This window comes from Podarcis liolepis, assembly GCF_965112155.1.
Source record: "Podarcis liolepis genome assembly, chromosome: 13".
Lineage (NCBI taxonomy): Eukaryota > Metazoa > Chordata > Lepidosauria > Squamata > Lacertidae > Podarcis > Podarcis liolepis.
Window position 1 is genome coordinate 27682824 of NC_139573.1, and position 22917 is coordinate 27705740.

The 22917-nt window shown below is 40.7% G+C and overlaps 1 protein-coding gene and 1 pseudogene across 2 annotated transcripts; both read right to left on the reverse strand.

Moving 5' to 3' along the window:
* Positions 1 to 2567: 2567 nt before the first annotated feature.
* Positions 2568 to 11441, reverse strand: LOC310691697 (vomeronasal type-2 receptor 26-like; annotated as a pseudogene). Its single transcript has 6 exons — positions 11182 to 11441; positions 9527 to 9815; positions 6916 to 7776; positions 5841 to 6068; positions 4591 to 4717; positions 2568 to 3469 (listed from the first exon to the last, which is right to left on the reverse strand). The product of its transcript is annotated as a vomeronasal type-2 receptor 26-like (transcript).
* Positions 11442 to 14279: 2838 nt separating this feature from the next.
* LOC310691698 (vomeronasal type-2 receptor 26-like) lies at positions 14280 to 22529 on the reverse strand (the record flags this gene model as incomplete). The annotated part of the gene is made up of 6 exons (XM_083471562.1): positions 14280 to 15181; positions 15820 to 15946; positions 17909 to 18136; positions 19042 to 19905; positions 21123 to 21414; positions 22270 to 22529. The coding sequence occupies 6 exons, from the start codon at positions 22527 to 22529 to the stop codon at positions 14280 to 14282; spliced, it is 2673 nt and encodes an 890-aa protein (XP_083327688.1).
* Between the last annotated feature and the right edge of the window lie 388 nt (positions 22530 to 22917).

Genomic DNA, 22917 nt, shown 5'->3' on the forward strand with positions numbered 1-22917 from the left:
AGGGGGGAATTCCGGATCCTTTCCCAGGCCTCCACCACAACCTCCTTCTGTGTGTCCTTCCCATAAACAGTCTCAAAAACAAAAGCCCTGAAATCTTGAGGGAACCTGTTAAAAAGGGGGTTGACCATCTCCACAATCCAGTTCTCATCTTCCTTGTTGAGACAGCGGTCTGTACAAGGAGATAATTTGCTAAAGAATATCAGACAACTATTTTTACCATTATTTTCCAAGATCCTTTCTACTGGACTATTCTGGCCTCCAGTCAGCAGGCGCCATTCAGCATGTTCTGTATAAATAGTATAAATAGTATAAATAGTATAAATAGTTAATCCATACTTTACTTATATTCCACAAATTTGTAATTTTCATTAATTAATTGATTCAATGTCAAAATACCTTTTTCCATCCAATTTTGCCAAATTATTACTTGATTTCCAATATTTTATTTTGGGTTGGCCCATATTGTTAATTTCTCCTTATTATTTTTATTTATATTCATTCAAATTTTTATAGGTGCTTTCATAGTCTCCAGGATAATAGGATATTTCATATATTTGGAGCCAAGTTTAGTCCACCCTACAAGAGGTTCAAAGAAACTACATTCGAGAGTATTCGTGCTAGCTCTCCAATCGTTAGTCTTACTCAGCATGTAGGCCTGGTGATATAGTTCCAGATCTGGGAGACCAAAGCCACCTTCCTTAGTTGGAAGTTGCATTTTATGTAGTGATATTTTTAGTGGCTTTGTATCCCATAGGCACGATCTAAATAGTTGATTTCTTTTTTGGAAGTAAAATTTGGGAACATGTATTGGTAATCCTCTAAGAATGTATAAAAGCTTTGGAACGACATTCATTTTGAGGGCATTAATCTTCTTCTTTTATAGAGCCATTCCACCTCTCTTGGGGGGGAGGGGAGCCTCTCCTACAGTTTCAAATTGTATAGAGTAAACAAAACAGGAATGAGTTGAGTTCCTAGGAAGGATCTGAAGCACGTCACTACATGTAAAAAGAATGGTGGAACAGGAACTGTGTGATAAAACATAAAAGACAGTTGACAATCAAGGAGGGTGGCCAATTACTAATGCAAAATTCCACCAAAGAAAAGGAACTGGTATTTCTGGAGAAGTGTATAAATTGCCACGTGTCGTCTGCTTAACCTTGAGGTGATCTTTCGTTTTGTTTTTTGGCATGGAGCCTATTCATTCCATGGAAGCCAGGGAGAGTGAAAGATCTGAGGTCATGTACACAGTCAAATATTATGACAGACTCCTTCTGTAAACAGCTTTGTGGGATTTCTAAGGAAATTGTGTAAGTGGTGCTTTTCTCTTTCTTCCTCTGTCTGCAGTGTGGCAACAGGGGGCAATCTGGGGGCAGAAGTTCACAGCCCCACTTAACAGAATGAGCTGGAGGTCACAAATTGCAGAAGGGCTGGGTTGTGGCATTCTCTTTCTTTTGGTGTTAAGATTTTTATTAAAGTTTTTCATAATACAGTAAGATATAGAAAACTACTGTATTTTTTTTAATTCTAAAAAGCTACAAAAAGTACAAATAGAATAAGGTGTCCTCTCTTAAAGGTAGTTCTTAACCCTTGCCACCCACAGAAGGTAGTAGCCACTTTCTCCTCCTAGCCTCTCACCCTGGAAAACCAACATTTTCTTGCCTTCCATCCAGGGTCTCTCCATCAACCATCTATCACTCCTGGACCCTAATAAAAGCCCTGAGTAGAGGATGTCAGAGAAGAGAGAGAATGAAGAAAAGAGAAAAGAAAGAGGAAGAATCAAGAAGAAGAAAGAAAAGAGAGGCAGGGGAGAGAGAGAAAGGGAAAGGAAACAATTTAAAATTTAAAAAAGGAATTCTTATTTTCCATCTGCCAGTTGCATTAAAACAAAATGATAACATACAACTCTCCTCCACTTTCTGTTAAACAATATTTCTGTGACGTCCAGTTGTCTCAAAATCATTCATTTCCTTGTCCGCAAATGAAAAGATACATTGCATCAACAGCAGTACAGTAGTACCTCAGGTTAAGTACTTAATTTGTTCCGGAGGTCCGTTCTTAACCTGAAACTGTTCTTAACCTGAAGCACTACTTTAGCTAATGGGGCCTCCTGCTGCTGCCGCGCCGCTGGAGCACGATTTCTGCTCTTATCCTGAAGCAAAGTTCTTAACCTGAAGCACTATTTCTGGGTTAGCAGAGTCTGTAACCTGAAACGTATGTAACCCGAGGTATCACTGTACTGGTTTTCTGGGTTTATACAAAGACAGGATGAAAGAAGAAGAAATACTAATGAGGGCATGAGGAGAACTGAGGTGTATGCTAAATCTAAGTCAGCTGTGCTGTGTTCATTTCTGCCAAAAGGAATGTGAGCTAAGTTCTCCAATAGAAGCATCCATTATTTAATTCTTAGAATACCCCCTACAGCCATGATCACCTGTACAATAAATATGATGGGGAAACACAGAGTAGTTGTGGGGCACACTTTCACACATTCCCATAAATCCTTGCCACCGTCCTTTTTAATGAAATATAGATTACAGTGTACCATAAAGACATGCTTTTATATTGTCTCACTGTTTTCTCCTTATTAGCTGTTCCCTGCTGTTCAGCTCGGGCCTCAGCACAATGATGTAGCATTTAGGGGAAAATATGCAACCCAGTAATCCAGCACCAGAGGACAAGATGGAGAAGATTTCCACAGCCACCATGTATTTTCCCTTGGTGCTGAAGTAGGTTGGAATAAAAGTCAACCAAACACTGCAAAACACCAACATGCTGAAAGTGATAAATTTGGCCTCATTGAAACTGTCAGGCAACTTCCTGGCTAGGAAAGCTACAATGAAGCTGGCAAAGGCTAGGAAGCCTATATAGCCCAAGACACAGTAGAACATGGTAGCTGAACCTTCATTACATTCTAGTATTATCTCTCCATGCACTGAGTGCATGTCTCTATCTGGGAACGGAGGAGAAGTAAATAACCAAAGAGCACAAATGCCAGCTTGAATGAAGGAGCAGGAAAGGACCATAGAATTTGCCAGCCCTTTCCCCACACATTTCCTCATCTTGGCCCCTGGCTTGGTTGCCATGAATGCCAGGACCACAGTGACGGTTTTTGCCAACACAGATGAAAGAGCCACAGAAAAGATGATGCCAAAAGTAATTTGTCGAAAAAGGCAGATGATCTTTCCAGGTTGTCCAATGAAAAGTAAGGAGCAGAGGAAGCAAAGGAGGAGGGAGATGAGGAGGATGCAGGTAAGGGTTGCGTTGTTGGCTTTGACTATGGGAGTGTCTTTGTGCTTCATAAAAATTCCAAGAACTAAACTTGTGATCAAAGAGAAATAAATAGCAGTGGTAGCTAAAATATTCCCTAAAGTTTCTTTATAAGAAAGGTAAACTAGAATTTTGGGAATGCATTCAATTTGGTTGTTGTTGGGATACTGGTCTTCTGGACAACCGATGCAGGCATCCATGTCTGAAAAAAAGGAGGAGCTGTTTAAGTACAGTGAAACCTCTACTTACCGCCATAATCCATTCCGGTGGCCCACCCTTTAGGTGAAATGGGTCACTGGTAGAAGCGCTGTTGTGCGCATGTGCAGACGGCAGCAACTGCTTCTGCATGTGCGCAAATGGCAGAAGCCACTTCTGTGTGTGCACAAATCACGGCAAACCCGGTATTTACTTCCGGCTTTGCTGCGGTCGCAACTTGGATCGGGCCCAAGTAGAGGCAGTCGTAAGTAGAAAATGTAAAAATGTTAACCAACATCTTCCTTATGTTTATGTTCTTGCAGTTCTTTCACCAACGCTAGGAGAAAGGACTCCCATAATTTTAAAGAGAAAGTGAGAATGTTTGGTGATCACACTGATCTGGTAATGGCTAAATGTTTCTGTGTAACCCAAGATTTTTGTGATGCAGACCTCTTCTCAAGTCATGAACATAGAAGGTTGTCCTTGGCAATGCTGTTATTTATCAATCTTAATCCTCATGTGTAATTTACAAAATTGTTATAGGTGTTATTGCAATAATGTAGGTGGAGCACTTTAAACATTCAGTAAGTACTTTTCACATGCCAAAGTATTATTATTGCTTTTATTTCTAATTTTTACAGTTGTATTTATTTGCGTATGGAGAACCCTTTAATCCCAAAGTATGATATGAAGGCACATTACTGTCACAGAGCGAGCTGGTCAGTAAATCACAATGTTCAAAGCTAGAGTTAACCTTGATTAGAAAAAAAAAATCTTCACATACTTGGCTGAATTTCAATACCTAATGAGTACAGCAGCTCATTCCTTGTGGGTCGTCCCCCTCCCCCAGCCATCTATGTCTCCTCCTCTCCGGGGGGGTTTTCCTAGCGAATGGAAACTGTGCCTGCGTTCTGCTCCTCCCATTTTGTGCCTCTTCTGGTTTTCAGAGTTGGGGGGATGGGAGCTTGTCATGGAAGGTGATTCTTCACTAACCTGACTCATCTCTGCCTCTTGACCTCCCTCCTCCCAGTTTTAGTTTCTGCCTCTGATTATTGACTTCTCTCAACTAGGTCATGCTGTTTTATATTCCCTGTGTCTTTTATAAAATGTATTGATTATTCCTCCTACCCTTCTGGTGTGAGATCTTCCCTTCCGGACAACGAGCACAGTCATAGCAACAAAATCTCTCTCCTTCTTTCTTCTTCCTGCTGTAGCCAGGATAGCAATTGTCATTGCACACAGAAATTGGCAGCACCTGTACAGAAACATGAAGGATTATTAGCAACAAAACCAGTCATCAATTCAATGCAATTTGCTTCCTTGGAGAAAAAGAAACCATCTAACCTATTGCATGCCCTATAGGCCACAACAGGAACTCCTGGAACTCAGCCAACAATATTTCTAGTCCATCTAGGATTACACCAAGCCAGGTGGAACAGTATATTCTTCCTTGGAACCTCTTCTTCTGACCTACCTAATGCACAGATATGATACACCGTTGCCAAAATGAATACATTGGACTACAAATGGAAGGCTGAGAGGCAATGCTTGAACATCACATTTTACAGCTTCCTCCCTCTCAAATCCACATTTAGATACCTGCCAAGTCATGATGATATACTATGCTTCTTGACAGTAAAATTATTGTCCAGCCTAGGATCGTCCAGTCCAGTTCCAGCAATTCCCAGTGCGGTGAATGAGACAGAGCTGCTTTGGCAAACAGAAATAGCATGAGCTGATATTGCTCTCCAAGCACATTGACACCATACATCTAAGTTGTCAGTTTTTACACCTCTGTAGAGATGCTCTCTTTACATATAACCAGAATTTTAAAGTTACAGATAGGTAGCCGTGTTGGTCTGCCATAGTCAAAACAAAAAAATTCCTTCCAGTAGCACCTTAAAGACCAACTAAGTTAGTTCTTGGTATGAGCTTTCGTGTGCAAGCACACTTCTTCAGATACACTGAAGAAGATACACTGTATCTGAAGAAGTGTGCTTGCACACGAAAGCTCATACCAAGAACTAACTTAGTTGGTCTTTAAGGTGCTACTGGAAGGAATTTTTTTGTTCAGAATTTTAAAGAATCAGTGGGAGGGTGAAAGCTGTACTTCCTTTATCTTTCTCATTCAATTTGCTCTGCCTCAAAACAAGCACCCTCAAAAAGTGCTGGGATGGTGGGAGTTGTGTATTCTACCAACCAAGATGACAAAGTCTCTTTGAGATGAGACATTGTTTATGGAATAAAGAGATTCTGTGAGATTTTAGAAGAATTAAAACTTTAATGCAATAAGATGCTTTCAAAAGCATTAACATTGCCTTTTTGAAAATTGAGCATACTGACTCTTATTTACTCAGTCATTTGATGCCATGTCTCACCTGATTAAAGCTTTGGTGCCAGACAATCTGGTCATCATGAATGGTTAACTCTTTGCCTGGAGGAGCCTGGGGTTCCAGTCTTCCAACTTTTACTCTAGCTACCGAGCCATTGGGAAACATCATCCAGTTTGTGACATCAAAACTGGCCACTAATTCTCCATTTACATCAAAGTACACAATGTCTCCAGCACTGTTATTGAATATGGTGTTACCTAGAAAGTGATGCACCTAATTTGGAAGGGTATATTGACAAAGAGATACTTACGTAGGCCTCAAAAGTAATTTAATATTTAGCATTCTTAAAAGTCTGTCCTGCTCTTTTTTGGTTATGAGTTTACTATTTCTAGCTGTCATTCCTTGACCCATTGTTGATAAAACTGTTACTAGTCTATCATGAGTCTGGTGCTACTTGTCAAAATGAATAGCCCTCCCCCCCATACCCTAACACTTCCCAACTGTTGGTATGTAATCAATAATAATAATAATGATATTATTATCATTATCATCATCATCATCATTTTATTTATATTCCACACATCTAGCTGGGTTGCCCCAGCCATTCTGGGAAGCTTCCAACACTTACAACCATAATAAAATGTCAAACATTAAAAACATCTTGATACAGGGCTGCCTTCAAATGTCTTCTACAAGTTGTGTTTATCTCCTTGACGTCGGATAGCAGGGCATTCCACAGGGAGGGCGCCATTGTCGAAAAGGCCTTCTGACTGGTTCCCTGTAATTTTACTTCTTGCAGTGAGGGAACCACCTCAAGGCCCTTGGAGGTGAACCTCAGTGTCTGGGCTTAAAAATTGGGCTGGAGATTGGGTATAAATGATGATGATGATGATATAATATTATACAGGATCAAGGCTGTTAAGGGCTTTCAAGCTCATCACCAACACTTTAAATTGTGCTCAGAAACATACTGGGAGCCAATGGAGATCCTTTAGGACCAGGTGGCCACTCCCAGTCACCAGATCTGTCTCATTCTGAATTAGTTGTGGTTTTTTAGTTGCTTTTATCTCTGGGCCATAAACTAGTCTGTTTTGTTGCCATTGTGTTTAATTGTCATTACCTGCCAGGGTTGTACATTCTGAAATGCTAGTTTCCCTCTTTCTTCCATGCTTCTGTATCTGGAGCTCTGTGTGTACATGGCATGCAAAGCATGTGCCACAGCATAGACAGCATTGTAGATGTTGTAACTGTGGCCAGTCATGTGCATTTCAAACAGATTTCCAGGAAGATTCTCTAGCTTCTCCTTTCCAGTGCAACTCTTCTTCCCCTTTTCCTCCTGTCCATTAGACTTCTTTAATGAGCAGCTGAATGCCTGTTCCCAGAAGTCCTGGATAAAACCATCTCCTTTGGCCCAGGAAGGTCTTATTCCTTCATTGAACTTTTGAAATCCCAATGGCTGATCTGAATGAACAGTGAAGGATATGGAACCATGAAAGGTTTGCATATCCCAATTCTTTTGAACAGACAGTGATTCAAAATCCCAGTGGGAGGTAACAACCCACACTTTGCCAAGAGGTGGCAGTGACAAGAAAGGTGCTAGAAAGAGCAACACTCTCAAAACCTGAAAGGATGGATGTTCTCCATATATAAAGAATACACTGACTTTTCTCTCCCTGAGAATCTCATATTTGTACTACTGCTGTATAAGCAAGTCTATCAGTTCGTCCATATAACTCCATTTTGGTATTCTTACTATGAAGGCATAACATATGCCATTCTGGGAAAGCAGTGGCACCATTGTATGCAGAAAGCGGTCCCCTTTGTCATCAGCCACAGCCAAGAGCCCAACCCACGTCCATCCGAAATGCTGAAATAACCGCACAGCTCCCATGTGTTGATGGGCTTCACTGGGTACCATCTGGTACAAAAATGGAAGTAGCATTTTGCCATGTTGTCCTGTGAAAAATGATCCATAAGGAAGCTGAAAGAAAGCGTATAATAATTTTTCACACAACAAAAAGGTCTGTCTTTGTATCCTAGAGCTGGAAAGGGTCCCGTAGGCAATCAAGTGCAAAATCTAGCATGATGCAGGAAATCACTATATATCACCCACGATATATGACTTTTTGTGGCTCTGCCTGAAGAACTTCAGGGGTACTCTAAGCAAACCCCAACTTTGCCATGCACACACCCTCAAGCTCAATTTTAGATCCTCTCAATTTGGAGCCCCCTTGGCTCGGTGTCCTGTGAGGGGAAACCATCTACACTGTCCTAAATCTGGCACTGCTCCAGCAAGGACCCTTTGGTAATTGGTTCTATATTTGAATTGCATTTAGCATTAAGAAGAGTCTCCTAATGCTGTTCCAAAATCTTATCCTACACTTTGGAACAGCAGATGACAATTTGTTTCCCTCTTCAATGTCACAGCTATTCAGACATTTTGTACTTGAAGAGGGATGTAAGGTTCACATCCAAGCTTTTGTCATAGGCATTTCTCCACATTCTCCTGACCATCTTCATCGTCTTCCTCTGAAGCTGTTTCTAGTTATCTTTATCTATGATAAAGTGCAGCACTTAGGACTGAATATAATACTAAACTTTGTTGTTGTTTAGTCGTTTAGTAGTGTCCGACTCTTCGTGACCCCACGGACCAGAGCATGCCAGGCACTCCTGTCTTCCACTGCCTCCCGCAGTTTGGTCAGACTCATGTTTGTAGCTTCGAGAACACTGTCCAAACAATACTAAACTTGAGGTGTGCTATTTAAATAACATTCAGCTTTTACTTCTCAATATACAGCGCTTTGCTTGCATTGATGCAGCTTAAATTGCATTAAGACTTTGCCGCAGCTGCATCACAGTGGTAACTGATAGTTAGCTCTTGGTCTACTACAGTGGTTCCCAAACTTTTTGTGTGGTGGGAGTCTTTTCAAGAGAGAAATTCCTCATGGAGCAGTTTTGTCACCCTTATGCATGTGCATTTGGGGCTGTTTTTACATTTATTTTATTTATTTTATTTACATTTATTTTATTTATTTTTCTTTCCAAGCTCTTCACGGAGCACTTGGAGATGCTTCGTGGAGCACCATGCTCAGTTTGGGAACCATTGGTCTACTATATCTCTTTCAGGTGTGTTGTTGTTCTGCCAGTTGTCCCCTATCCAAAGGTTTGCTTTTGAATTTTTTTCTGCCTTAGTTTGGCACTTTGTTTATTTGCATTTTGTTAGTTTCAGAGCAGTTTTCCATTCTTTATCTTTCAATCAACCTAATGATATTACCACATAGTCTGCATTGAAACAGATTTCTAATGAAACTTTTTGAACTTTTTGAATGCTGTGCTGAAATCAAGACTAGGGATACAGGAAAGAATCAGTTTGTTTCTAACCTGTATTCATTGCAATCAGCACTGTTTCCATGCCACTGCCACTAAGAACTACATTCATATCTCTGTCTGCTGTGCCCAAATTTTATGCAATTAACTATGTCATTAATGATGTCATTACATCATTTCAATGCAATGCTCATTTCATTTCAATGTAAAGCAAACATCAGAAAAAATTATATGTGTGTGTGTGTGTGTCATCTGTTACACATCATTTGGGGACTGAAAACAACAACAATGAATAAAGATCATATGTGTTTGCATGATTTCCATTCCTGACCACAAATGAACATGTAAACTGAGGCAATTTCCATTTCCATGTGTGCCACTTTCGTGGTATCTCTAGAGCTTACCTGTGGAATTTTGTGGATTGCTGAAATAATGGCCATATTGGCAGAGATTTCAGAGACAGGTCCTCCAATTAAAGCTATCAGCTTGTTCTGGCCATCACAACAGAAGTTGGGGACAAACTTCTGTTTGGAAAGCAGGCTAAGGCTAGCTTTATAAGTCATTCTTGCGGTGAAGTAGCTATTGAGGATATAGAAGCCCATGGAGGCATTTGATAAGATGCTAGGATTCTCATTGATCTCTTTGACAGCAAATGCTAAAGCCAGAATGTGCTGGTAGTTCTTAGGCACTGAACTGTAAAAAGAGATACAGCCTGTTTAATAAAGCAGCAGCAAAGCACCAGTAAAAATACATTTGTACACTTCATCAACATTCATCTGCAAACTACTGATATTGAGATGTAACTCAATGCCACAGAAGTTGAAAAAGCAAAGGTACAGCAAAGTTAGCCGAAAGTAAGATATATGAAACAGGTACTCTTCTGATGAATAGCTGAATGATCAGAATGTTTGGGGATTATTCAAGAACATAACATGCTGCTCCTTACATTTGTTAGGTTCACTTTCTTTACAACAATAATTCACTCCTTTTGCACACAAACACAAGTGCTAGCCCAAAATAGATTTGACATATATAATGTACTTCCTTGCTTTTGAAAGCAACCTCTGAGAAGAGACAAGTGAGCCTCTTCTGTTGTCTCTCTTGGTATTCACTAATGCCTGACCATGCAAACACTCTATCCATGGGTCTGGGATGTGCCTCCAAGCCCTGCCCCAATGACCTGTGTGCATTGCCTCGAATGCTCAGCCCTCAACAATCCCTGTGTTGAGTGGGGAAGCTCTGCAGGAGAATGTTATTCATGTTTGCTTGAATGTGGGTAGAACACCTCTCACTATCATGGGCCGTGCTTTACTAATCAACATAGGGACTGGGAAGGCATACGAGGACAATGGGAGTGGGCCTTGAATGTGTGCCTCTCCCTTGTCCACCCATTGAACCTTTACGTGTCTGTGAACATGCCTTAAAAACCTCTGTAGCAACCATTTCAATCATTGAAGAAATATCAGTGCAAGCAATTAATGGATCATTTAATCTCCTAAAGCCAGGGACACACTGCTGTAATTTAAATGCATCTACCATTTGCAGATGAAATGAGAGAAGATATTGCAAGCAAAAGGTGCCAAGGGGAGACTTCCAACCGTCCATAAACTCAGCTGCATTTGAAAACCATAATCCAGTTATGTCAAGAGAGTGCAAAGTCCCTGAGGGACAATTCAGAAATTACTTTTCAAGAAACATATACTATGATATTTCACTTGTGCAGTTTAAAAAATATTAATAATACATGGTGACAAGACTATTCTTAAAAACATATTCATCACGCACATACTCTCATTAGGGAGTCAGATTTGATTGTGGGCCCCTCTCCATGGTGCTTTAATTTCCAAACATAAACCCTAGATTGTCCCTGTGTAAGGTAGGTAGCTGTGTGTTGCAGCTTCAGACAATAAATAATGCCTTAATGGTGCTTAATTATGTGCTCTCAGATACTGAGAACTGAACTATTATAGAATGAGAGATCGAGGGGGTAGGGGAGAGAGAGAGAGAGAGAGAGAGAGAGAGAGAGAGAGAAGGAAGGAAGGAAGGAAGGAAATCTTACATCGATTCCTCAATCAAGGCCTGTGCTGGCTGTTCCAAGAAGGAGAGGTTGTTATAAAGGAAATAGACTTGAGAAACAATTCCCCCAATCACAAAATCTCCTGACTGGTAAAATTCATGAGGAATAGGATGGGGATCATCATATATGGAACAATTAATAGAATGAGTCTTGCATACAGTATGGCACAGCATTATAAGCAGCAACGTCACCACCAGCATGATTCTGTTGGCAAAAGGTCCTCTCCAAATGTAGATTTCCATGTTTCCATCTACAGCATCCTGTAAGGCTAGGAACAGCTTTGCCACGGCCTCCCATGAATTTTGGTTGATTCCATTGCTACACTGAGCCTTTTAGGGAATTTGTGTGCCCGTCTCATAGTTAAAAGTAGCTCCTTGTCGATCTGTGTTCCTGTACATAATTTTCTTTTTATTGCCTCACTGTATTCTCAATGGGAGACTGAGAAGTACACATTTTCCTTTTCTTAAAAAATAGTCATATTTTTGTACAGGTGTCTATTATTTTGCTTTAAAGTGTAAAAAAAAAAGTGTAACCTAGAGGATTTTCAATCAGCTTGTCCGAATGAGGGTGAGACAGTGTGCAGCAATGAAAGTGTAAATCAATAACGAATCAATGTGGTCTAATTTTTCACAGTAAGAAACTGGGAAGTGGAAGATGAAATGGGCAAGAAGAGAGGATAAGAATTGGGATTCACATAGTTTATATTGGGGTGGGGGTTAAAATCATGACAGAAAAATCTTGTGGAAGCAATGGCAGCATATAAAGGGGAAATGATCATAGAAAAAAAATGGCACCGCCTTACCTATGCCTAGATCCTGTTCTAAACAATATGTGCGGTTGTCCTCAGGTGTTGCTTGTTGATCTTGCGAATGGGCTTCGGTTGTCAATTGTGTAGGAAGACTTTTAAAAAACAGTAATTATGATTCTATCTTCCCCAGTGTGTTGCTGGTCTTTGAAGTTTGTTACCGCTAGGAGTTCCTCTCAAATTATAGAACAGTTATTTTCTTCATAGAGGGATAATAACTAGTTTGTGGAAATTTGCCTGGTGACCCCAGATTACCTTTGCCCAGGACTATATTTAAGTTTAACCACAGATCACTCAAAATTAGTATAATGTGAAAGCTGAGGTTTAACTTCAGTTACAGCCTGGAGAATTTGAGGCTCAGCATTATGTTGGTATATAGCTCTTCATGTTGTCAGGGGGTTTTTTTTGTATGTATTTCTTCTAATGTACCATTTTTAATGCAAGTTTGCCTAACATTTTTGCAATGCAATGTTCCACAATATAATGCATAATGTGCATTTTCTTCACTAATATATGCATTTGTATGCACACTTTAGTCTAGTCTATGCATTACTGCACACATTACTTGAATTGCAAAATTCAGAGACACACACATTTGGAAGGATAGTTGTGTTTTGCATGCATATTGCGTCAGAAAGTGTGAATTAGGTGAATTACCTTTAAATGCAAACTAAACTAAATTTCTCCTCTATCTCTGGGTAAGACTCATGATCCTTGTTCTACCCATATTCTACTCTGACACTCACTGTGCTTCTAGAAGGTTGCTCTTATGGGAATATGGCCCGTGGGCCAAAAATCCCTGTTCCCAGTGGAAGTGTGACAAGGAAGCAGCTGTGGCATGGCACGACCATGGTGGAGGGGGAGGTCCTCCCCCTAGCCTTAGCTAGCCTCTTCCATCATGCAGGATGCCACACCCACAACCCCTGGAGGGAAAAAAGACACCATGCCAGTATAATTGCAGCATCTTTTTCAGCTAACATAGCAACATGGAAGGAGGAGGGGAATCTAGAAGCTTTTTCCATTCTCAAAGGAGCTACAGCTGTTGTATGGTCCCCTGTCCTGGTCCACAAGATGAATGTTCCTATTTGGGAACTGGACGTAGTTACAGGCAGCATAGGGCAGGGTGTCTATGAACAGTCTTGAGATGAATGCCAAATCCAGGTGGGCCGAGCCTCTGCTGAAAAGAAAGTAGTTGTTCCCCAGTGTAAGCATTCGTTGCTGAATCCTCATGAAATACAACTAAGACCATTATTCCCAGTGAAGTACATCTAAGACCTGGCTAAAGAGATGAGCTTACATCATTTTATATTTATTTTTATTAGTTACTCTTTGTATTCAGTTCTGGCCTTGGGATAATGATCTACTAAACATACCCAAATTCTCATGAGATCCCTAGCATCAGTATTTGCATGTGAAGACCCCCAAACCCCCTCCAAAATAAATCACACAGGACACAGAATATTTGTTTAAGATTTTTGGCATTAATTTTGGCCACAATTTTATTGATTACAGCATGTGTGAGTGGTTGCTTAGCATTGGTTCAGACTACCTGAACCTGCACCTGCAGGAACAGGACTCACAACTGGAACCTCCAGAGGTCAGTAAGTGAAAACATACTGGGGGGGCACAGAGGTGGATTTCCGCCTCTTAGTTTACCCCAGATGCTCCTAGGAACTCTGACATGGCCCTACCCCTGAGAGGGGATCAGACAGAGTACATCGAGCCCCTGGATTCCATTAACGGAATTCCCTAGAACAGCAACAAAAATGAGGGGCAGGCACAGGCGATCCATAATCCCCTCCACCAAAGAATGAACCAATGCCTAACCGCCAACCTTACAAAGTGATGATTTGCAACACGGTAGGCAAAAACCAAATGGCACCAGCCAATCAGCCAAGTGGCAAAATTCCTACCGGGCCCCTGCTCCAAAAACAGGCCACCCCTAGACAGGCATAGCAAGGCCAAAAACACAACCTTAAATTACAGGGAGGGAGAGAGGGAGATCCATTGCACAATGTGAAAAAGAAAGTACTTCGCCTTCTGCAGCCCCTTAAATAGCCCCTTAGTTGCCAATCAAACCCCAACCAACAGAAAATTTTCCCCAGCAACAAAGGGGCAACCAATGAGGTGAGGAGGTCATCCAAATGGGTCTGCCCCAGCAACAAGAAGGCAGTTTGGTGAGCTCACCGCAACAAGTGGCTCTCCATGATTTGGAGGACACGATTTCCAGTGAAGGATATATAAGAGCACAAAGAAGAGATGAACTTAGATTACTTCACTTCTTCATCCTTATTAGATGTTCCCTGCTGTTCAGCTCAGGCCTCAGCACAATGATGTAGCACTTTGAGGAAAAGATGCAACCCAGTAATCCAGCACCAGAGGACAAGATGGAGAAGATCTCCACAGCCACCATGTATTTTCCTTTGGTACTCAAGTAAGTTGGAATAAAAGTTAACCAAACACTGCAAAACACCAACATGCTGAAAGTGATAAATTTGGCCTCATTGAAACTGTCTGGTAACTTTCTGGCTAGGAAAGCCAAGATGAAGCTGACAATGGCCAGCAAACCCATATATCCCAACACACATGAAAACATAGCAGGTGAACCCTCATTACATTCTAATATAATTTCCCCACTCGATGAGTACATGTCCATATCTGGAAATGGCGGAGAAGTAAGTAGCCAAACTATACAAATAGCTGCTTGAATGCAGGAACAGGAAAAGACCATAGAGTTTGCTAGTCCTTTTCCCACCCATTTCCTCATCTCGGATCCTGGTTTAGTTGCCATGAATGCCAGGACTACCGTGATAGTTTTTGCCAACACAGAGGAAAGGGCAACAGAAAAGATTAAACCAAAGGCTGTTTGTCGCAGAAGGCAGATGGCCTTTCCAGGCTGTCCAATGAAAAGCAAGGAACAAAGGAAGCAAAGGAGGAGGGAGATGAGGAGGATGTAGGTGAGGGTCTGGTTGTTGGCTTTGACAATGGGAGTGGCCTTGTGCTTGATAAACGTTCCAAGGATTAAACTTGTAAGCAAAGAAAAGGAAATAGCCAAAATAGTTAAGGCGATCCCTAAATCTTCTTTATAAGACAGATAGCTTAGGACCTTGAGAATGCATTGAGTTTGGTCAATATTGGGGTGCTCGATTTCTGGACATTTGAAACAGGCATCCATGTCTGAAATAAAATGAAGATATAATAAGTATTTCAAGATGCCGAACTACATCTTTCTGTAAGAATCAGTTACAACAATCAATGAATTTTGTATGCTTTTGATTTTGTTTTTACTAGCTCTAGAAAGAAAGAAAATAGAAATTGCATCTTTTTGCGTACCCATGGTTCTGAATTTGCACATGGTTCTGTGCTGTAGTAATGTAATGGCTATGTCTTTTTCTGTATCCCAGTAATTCCATAATTCAGGGTGACTCATGAGAAGGAGAGGGAAGATATTGGGATCAAAGTTAAGGAGCTACTGGCAGGTTTTTTGGAAAAGGTGGTTAAATATATGGAGGCAGAATTGGGTGGTTTGTGAAAGAGCCTTATTTGTAGTGGCTCCAAAATGATAAAACTCCCTCCTCACAGAGATGTATTTGGCACTAAAACTTTATATATTTATATGTATATTATAGTTTCTTTGTAATTGTATTTTTAGTCTATGTAATTTGCCCCGGGACCTTAAGATGAAGTAGGGGCAAGAAATACCAGGAACAAACAAACAAAAAGGAATTGGGTATTGTTTTTTTGCTTCCTATGTATTTTGCTGGTATTTTATGCTCCCTGTCTCTTTTGTGAAATTTATTGGTTATCCCTTATACCTTTCTGATTAGAGATCATCCCTTCTGGACATGGAGCACAATCATAACAGCAGAATTTCTCTTCCTCCTTCTTTTTCCTACTATAGCCAGGATAGCAGTTATCATTGCATACAGAAACTGGCATCACCTGCATGGAAATATGAAGGTGTGGTTAGCAGCAAGGCATCTTCTTTGCTTCATTGAAGACCAAAGAAGAGACCAAACTCTAAACTGTTTTTCATGTATCCATGGGCCACAACTGCAACTCCCAGAACTTGGCCAACAATATTGTTAACTCAGGCAACCCAAAATGCACAAACCAATCAACCCTGAGCATCCCATAGTTTCAGGCACTGGTACTAACTATCCCAGTAGACAAGGCTGGTGCTTGTATGAAGTAAAAGGCTAAAGGAATCCCTGACCATTAGGTCCAGTCGCGGACGACTCTGGGGTTGTGGCACTCATCCCGCTCTATAGGCCGAGGGAGCCTCTGGGTCATGTGGCCAGCATGACTCAGCCACTTCTGTTGAACCAGAGCAGCGCACGGAAACACCGTTTACCTTCCCGCCAGAGCAGTACCTATTTATCTACTTGCACTTTGACGTGCTTTCGAACTGCTAGGTTGGCAGGAGCAGGGACCGAGCAATGGGAGCTCACCCTGTCACGGGGATTCGAACAGCCGACCTTCTGATCGGCAAGTCCTAGGCTCTGTGGTTTAACCCACAGTGCCACCCGCGTCCCCCTTGTATGAAGTAGGGTGAACCAATTTACCTCAGGCGGCAGATCCAACCAACTCCCCTTCCCATCCTTTCCCTCACTATTGCACTGCTGCCACCCCTTCTGCAACTTTGTCCTTGCCGCCGCCACCACTGCCGCAACAGTGCTCTTGCCCTCACCATTAATGCTGCCCCCTCGCTGCTGCTGCTGCTGCTGCTGCTTTGTTGTGGCAGCAGCATGGGTGCAGCCACAGGCAAGGGTGCAGTTGTGGTGGTGGACGGCATGGGTGGCAGCCCATGTGGGGGAGAAGGGACCCTGAATCTGCAGGGGGTGGGGTATGGCAGCATCAACAGTGGGAAGCAGCAGTGGGGAGGCATTTTGCATACAGAAGCAAAATGTTCCAGACCGCCCTTGCCAGCATAGGTGTCGGTTATATGGACTCCATTCTTAGACCATATGCCACAAAAACTCCAAGGCATTTGTGGGACTTCCAGAGAAACTCAGCCAACTATATTGTTAATCCAGCCTGGTCCAGTCAATAGAGTCTGCCCTTTTATGGGACCTCTTCTTCCATGTCACCAAAAATACAAATGTGCCTCTGGAGATCTGGAGGCTTTCAATATTTATGCATGCATGCATAAATATTTATGCATTAAAAAAAATGTATACTACAAAGTCATCAACGGAGTGTGCAATCTATGCAATTTATTTAAATGTCTAGCATAGGCCTATCAGCATAAGAGATTGTTGTCTATGTTCTGCTGTCTATGGCTCTAGGGATGCTTCTATCAGTACACAAATACCAACTACTGTCGACCACTGGACAACACACTGAAAAACAGCAAAAGAAAAACAAACAAACAGAAAGATTCAGGAATTCTGCATAGATCTCTCCAGATGGTTTGAACACTGGATTATTATTCTGCACAGAATTCTCTTGCCTCTCCACACATGCTGAGATGACCAGCAAATGGCACCAGTTTATGACACAGTCTTAGCTGTGCTGAATGCTCTGCCATTCGCAGACTAAAAAGCAGCCCTGATATTCTAATTAAAGATGGTGGCAAAAAAAGGAGCTGTTGCCATCATGAACATGTTGGACTACAAATAGGAGGCTTAGAGGCGACTCTCTACCCACATATTTTACAGGCTGCTATTTTCACACTTCAGTGAAAAATACTGGAATGAATGGCCAAACCTGATGAGTCATTACATTGGAAAAATAGATCTGAGCCAGACACATTTGATTCCATCAATTTAAAATAGTTTCTTTACAAAAATTGGAAGGAATTCTGGTTTGCTTTATTTAAAAATAATGCTAACTAGCACAATTCATCAGCTGAAGAGAATGAGGAACTGGCCAAGACTGAATATTTCACTTTTATATACTCACCTGATTAAAGCTTTGATGCCACACGATTTGACTCGCATTAATGATTAACTCTTTGCCTGGAGGAGCCTGAGGTTCCAGTCTTCCAACTTTCACTCTAACCACTGAACCATTGGGAAACATCAGCCAGTTTGTAACATCAAAACCTGTAACTAATTCTCCATTTTCATCAAAATGCACAGTGTCTCCAACACTGTTGTTGAATATGGTTCTTCTTAGAAAGTAATGGACCTAGTTTGAAAAAGAATGTTAACAAGGGAATAACAGTTTCTTGAAATAATTTTAATATTTAGACCTCTTAGAAGTCTTGCCCTTTTTCAGACAGTATATTTATTCATTTTTATAAGAGTATTAATAAATCATCAACTCATGTCCTGACCAGAAACGAATGGTTGGTGAAGATGATGGACTATGCCAAAATGGCAAAATTGACCAGGAAAATCAGAAACCAGGAAGAGAGAAACTTTAATAAGGAATGGGGGGAAATTACAAACTACCTAAGAGAACATTGTAAACAACTAAAAACTTTGGCAGGATTTGAGTAACGCTTGTAATGTACAAAAAAACTAAGGTAAAAATGGATTATTTTAAGAAAAATAGAGAAAATATATGATGCAGTTGAAAAAGATTGAAAATGGAAACCATGGAAAGGTGAAGGAAGTCTAAGGATTCAGAGAATCCTAAATGCTGATGGTTATGTCTAATGTTTCAAATTAAATGTGTAGTGTAAAACTGAACAAAAAAGATCATAAAAATAAATAAATAAATCACCAACTCATAAATTCATAGCTATGCATCATAAAATTGTTAAAACATCATAACATTTTAAAATCATAAAGCACAGAACTAATGACCAACATTTCTGTTCCGTTTCTATTTCTGGCTGTAATTTCTCTCTGTTAGATTCCAGATAATGGGGGAAATCACCATAATATTATGTGGTTTGCACTATGTATCAAAATTCTCTCTCTCTCTCTCTCTCTCTCTCTCTCACACACACACACACACACACACACACACACACACCAAAAAAACCCTGATGCAACTCTTTTATGTAAGCTCATGAATTCATATTATGTCTGGGGCATAAACTAGCCTGTTTTGTTATTATTGCTAAGTTATGGAATTGTAATTACCTGCCATGGTTGCATATTCTGAAAAGCATGTCTCCCGACCAACATTTTAATTTTGGAGTTGGATTTATATATAGCATTCAAAGCATAAGCCACAGCATAGACAGCATTGTAGATATTGTAGCTGTGGCCAGTCATGCTCATTTCAAACAATATTCCAGAAATGCTCTCCAACTTTTCAGACCCAGTGCAACTTTTTTTCCCGTCTTCCTCCTCCTCCTGCTCCCATTTAGACATTTTTAATGAACAGGCGAATGCCTGTTTCCAGAAGTCCTTGATAAACCCATCTTCTTTGTTCCAGTAAGGTCTTATCTTCTGAATGAACTTTTGGAATCCTGATGGCTCATTTGAGTGAACTGCGAAGGATATGGAACCATGAAAGGCTTGTATGTCCCAAATCTTTTGAACAGAGAGAGATGCAAAATCCCAGTGGGATGTAATAATCCATACTTTACTGAAAGGTGGCAGTGACGAGAAAGGTGCTAGAAAGAGCAACACTCTCAAAACCTGAAAGGATGGGGGTTCTCCATATACAAAGACTGCAGTGGCTTTTTTCTCCGTGATAATGTGAAAGCTTCTCAGCCGCTGTATAAGCAAGGCTATCAATTCATCCACAAAAGAACGTTTTGGTATTCTTACTATGAAGGCATAACAGATATTGTTTTGGGAAAGCAGTGGAACCATTGTCTGTAAAAAGCGGTCCCCTTTGTCATCATTCACAGCCAAGAGCCCAACCCACGTCCATCCAAAATGCTGAAATAACCGTACAGCTCCCACATATTGATGGCCTTCATTGGGTACCATCCGGTACAAAAAGGGGAACAGCCTTTTGGTACGTTTTGCTGTCAAAAATGACCCATAAGTGATCTGAAATAAAGAATATAAGTAACCTTCACATAAAATAAAAGTGTGTTAAATATTGCTATCTAAGAGTTAGAATCTACTAGGCCATCAGGAGTTAACAAAAACAGTTGTTAAGCCTCTTCTTAACCATCACCTATTACCCTTTAGTAGTTCATTCTCTCTTCAAATTGGGCTTACCATTAATACATTTCTCATAATTTTCAACCCAATATTGTCCTGACTCCTTGAGCAAGAGAGTGCAAGTCTTTGCCCTCTTTGATGTGATGACCATTCAGATATTTGGCATTTGAAGAGTGCTTAAAATGTCCGCCTCCCACAAAAAGCCTCACATTCTCTCTCTCTCTCTCTCTCTCTCTCTCTCTCTCTCTAATTATTATTAAATTTTCTGTTTTACAATTTAAAGTACTCATTTTTACATCCTTAAGATATCAATGACTTCTCTTCTCTTTCCATGGTTTATTTTGCATATCATAAATCCCTGCATATTTTACAAAAACTATACCATTTAGCATTCCATTATTACATCGATCAAAACTTATTTGCACTGTTGAATTTATCTTAATGCTGCTAGCGTTTTCAGCTGTACAGTTATTTCCCATATATTCAATAAACATTTTCCAATCTTCTCTAAACATATGTTATTCTTGTTCTCTTATTCTATATGTTAAGTCTGCAAGCTGCACATATTCTGTCAATTTAAGTTGCCACTCTTCTTTAGTTGGGACTTCGCTTGTTTTCCATTTTGGGGCTAACAAAACATGGGCCGCAGTAGTGGCATACATAAATAACCTTTTTTGACACCTGGGAATTTCAGTCTGAATTATCCCCAACAGAAAGGAATCTGTTGGGGGGGAGCACTTTCAAACATTTTTTTCAGTTCATTATGTATCATTTCCCATAATTCTCCTATTCTCACGGTTAACTATACCCAGTTTCCTCGACTTTCTCCCATTCCCATCTCCCTTTAAGAAATATCCAGGTAGACTGAAACAGGTTCAAAAGAGGACAATGAAGAAAAGGGCAGCACTTTACTCCCCATGACCTGAAAACTATCGATCCATTACTGCAATGCAAAATAGCATTAGTCTTTCATCTGAGAATTATTTTACCATTATGACCTACCTCTAGTATGTTTGCTAACAAAAATAAAATAGGGGAACTTTTCAAATGCCTGATTGAAATTGTTGTGAAACCTACAAACCTCTATACTGACAGCTTACCTGTGGAGTCTTGTGGACTGCTGAAATGACTGCCACGTTGGCAGAGATTTCAGAGACACATCCTGCAATGAAAGCAATCAGATTGCTCTGGTTGTCACACTTGAAGTTTGGGGTAAATCTATGGTGTGCAGAAAGCAGGCTCAGGGTGGCTTTATAGGTCATCCTTGAAGAATAGTAGCTATCGAGGATGCGGAACCCCAGAGACATATTTGATAAGATGTTGGGATTCTCATTGATCTCTTTGACAGCAAATGCTAATGCCAGAATATGCTGGTAGTTCTTAGGTACTGATCTGTAATAAGAGCTACAGTTGTTTAATGGAGTAATAAGAAAAACAAGGGGAGAAAGGATTTTTCCCACTTGTTCTGTTCCACTGTGCCCTGTTCTGCTGCCCATTCCACCTTGGTGTCAACCGGTGGGACATATATGAAGCTTGTTCAGGCTGAAAGAGGCAGTCTGCATAGCACTTCTGAATCATGCATGCACTTGGTGCCTTGGGAGGGGAGAGCCACCCTATTTAAGGGCTGAATGGCTGCCTCTCTCCCTCTTCTTTTCCTTAGAGCCACACCCTCTGCCCCTCCCTGTCTCTCAATTTGATTTGTAGTTGCTTCAGAGCTGAATACAGTGGTACCTTGGTTCTCGAATGTAATCCGTTCCAGAAGTCCATTCAACTTCCGATACATTCAAAAACCAAGGTGTGGCTTCTGAGTGGCGCTGACACCCCAGAAACAATAGCCGATAGCTGCATCGGACATTTGGCTTCCGAAAAACATTCGAAAACCAGAACACTTACTTCCAGGTTTTCAGCGTTCGGGAGCAAAATGTTTGAGTACCAAGGCGTTCGAGAACCAAGGTTCTGCTGTAGTAACTGTTGGCTGACCCACCTTGTCTGTGAGCTGTGGTTTGATATATTTTTTCCTGAATAATGGGGTGATAAGCAGTAGATGGTCTCAGGGACGGATCTACTATGAAAAAAGCAGTTCTGTAACAGTTTCAATCAAACAAGAAATATACAATAAGTTAAAGTCAATTGAAGCAAAAGATAACGGATCATTTGTATGAATCGTAATGTTGCTTAATGATGAGCTCTTAGTCATTGCGATCTGAACTATTATAGAATATGAGGCAAAAGGGGGAGATGCCTTACATTGGTTCATCAATCAATATTTGTGCTGGCTGCTCCGTGAAAGAGAGGTTGTTATAGAGGAAGAAGACTTGAGAAACAATCCCACCAATGATAAAATCTCCTGGTTGGTAAAATTCATGAGGAATAGGATGAGGATCATCAAATATGGAACAATTAATAGAATGGATCTTGCATACAGTATGACACAGCATTACAAGCAGCAACATCACCACCAGCACAATTCGGTTGACAAAAAGTCCCCTCCGAAAGTAGATTCCCATGATCCTATCTAGAGCATCATATGAGACTATGACCAGTTTTGCTACAATCTTCCTTAAATTGTGGTTGATTCTGCTGCTACACTTGGTTATAGCTTGATCTGTGGGATAATATGTGTGCCAGTACTCTAGTCATATATTTATTAATGGCTCATTGTACATAAGTGTCGTTGAACAGATTGTTTTCTTTATCTCTTCACTTTATCATCCAGCACTGAGTGACAACTATACTTTTTTTCTATTAAATCTAGTCATATGTTTACCCTCTTCATCTATGGATATAAATAACTTTGTCCTTTGCGTCCCAAGGTAGAAAGGCTTTCTCAGAGAATTATCTATCAGCTTGCCCCCCAAAATACAAAGTATATGAAAGAGAAGCAGTGGATTAGCA